The following is a 1,327-nucleotide window of genomic DNA, read 5'->3' as shown; positions in this document are numbered from 1 at the left end:
GGACTCGGTACAGACTATGGACCCACCCCGGGGACTCGGTACAGACTGACTCAAGGGTATCAAGTGATGCTGAGGATCGACTGACCATCCAGTGGACTGAGTAGGTGAAGAGGACCTCGTTCTCTTTCTTCGGGTCGATCTCCAGAGGTGCAGAACCACTGACCTCAGGCAGGGTGCACGTCTTGTCTGTTTCTGCAGCCTTAAGATCTGAGTTCGATAAATAAATACTAAACTTGAAACATGAACCAACACAAAGAGCTCCTCAAGCCCCGTGAACACCAACCTTCCACTCGGACACTTTGGGGAACGACCTCAAATCGCACCACTCTGTAGTTGTGAACCTCCTCTTCCTCGACTTTCTCTCGGTGGAAGTACAAGATGAAGGACAGGTGGTTGTGCAGATAAACCTGTAGAAGAAACAAAAACAGAAGTCGGTACCATTCAACAGTTTGTTGTTGAAGATCTGGTGCGTCCTGCTCTACCACCGAGGAAACCGTTTCCACCAACAGTCTGGTTTACGTTAAAAACCGTGATGACGTGTTTCTACAACCGGAGCAATCGTGGTGAAGCGTGTGGCGCACGTTTGTGTTCGCCCTCCTTTACCGTGACTCCTTTGAAGTCACCTGTTTATACCTGTCCAGCTGTGTGCTTGAATCCGTTTTAAATCAGCTGTCCACTGAAGGCCTCGGAGGTTTGTTACAGAACATTGGTGATCATCAGCACCATGAAGACCAAGGAACACACCAGACGTGTCGGGGATAAAGTTGCTAAGAAGTTCGAAGCAGGTTAGGTGATGAAACAATATCTAAAGCTTTGAACATCCATTCAATCCACCAGAGTTCAGAACAGCTGTAGACCTATGAGACGTGGTCCTCCGTCTTGACAGCAAATATCAGTTTCTAGACGTCCACGCTGGAAAAGACAGACCCCGAAGACCTCGCAGCCGTCCCTGCAGAACAGGTGGCTCAACACAGAATTAGGCGCTTCGGTAAAAAGGCCGCTCAGACGAGTCCGTCTTTATGCTGATCGTTCATGTCACCGGAGGAGCTGTGCACGTCCTGCAAAGACGTGCGCTTTCAGCAATGAAGCGAGCGTCGTAAAACCAACAGAGGCGTGGAGCAGAACTAACCGTGACGGACGTCTTTCTTTAGGTTTTCCCTCTTCAGGGGTCTCACTCTGTCCTCAGTCCATTTACCTCCATGTCCTCTCTAAATGCACCCACACATCTCCTCTGTCTTTGTCCTGGCAGCTGCATTTCTAACATCCTTCTACCAATATACCCACTGTCCCTCCTCTGGACATGTCCAAACCACTGTCCCTCCTCTGG

At 49.7% G+C, this 1,327-nt stretch overlaps 1 protein-coding gene across 1 annotated transcript in view; it reads right to left on the bottom strand.

Annotated features, from left to right (window-relative positions):
* Positions 1 to 1,327, bottom strand: part of tm9sf4 (transmembrane 9 superfamily protein member 4) — a 20,917-nt gene that overhangs the window by 9,586 nt on the left and 10,004 nt on the right. The window contains exons 6-7 of the mRNA XM_037685039.1: positions 284 to 407; positions 86 to 207 (exon numbers count right to left, since the gene is read on the bottom strand). Coding sequence (XP_037540967.1) covers positions 86 to 207; positions 284 to 407 — 246 coding nt within the window. The remainder of the gene's footprint in view (positions 1 to 85; positions 208 to 283; positions 408 to 1,327) is intronic.

The sequence above is a fragment of the Nematolebias whitei genome, chromosome 11, assembly GCF_014905685.2.
Source record: "Nematolebias whitei isolate Nwh7 chromosome 11, NemWhi1, whole genome shotgun sequence".
In the NCBI taxonomy this organism is placed as follows: Eukaryota; Metazoa; Chordata; class Actinopteri; order Cyprinodontiformes; family Rivulidae; genus Nematolebias; species Nematolebias whitei.
Note: the sequence above shows the minus strand (reverse complement) of the source record. Positions and strands in the feature narration are given on the sequence as shown.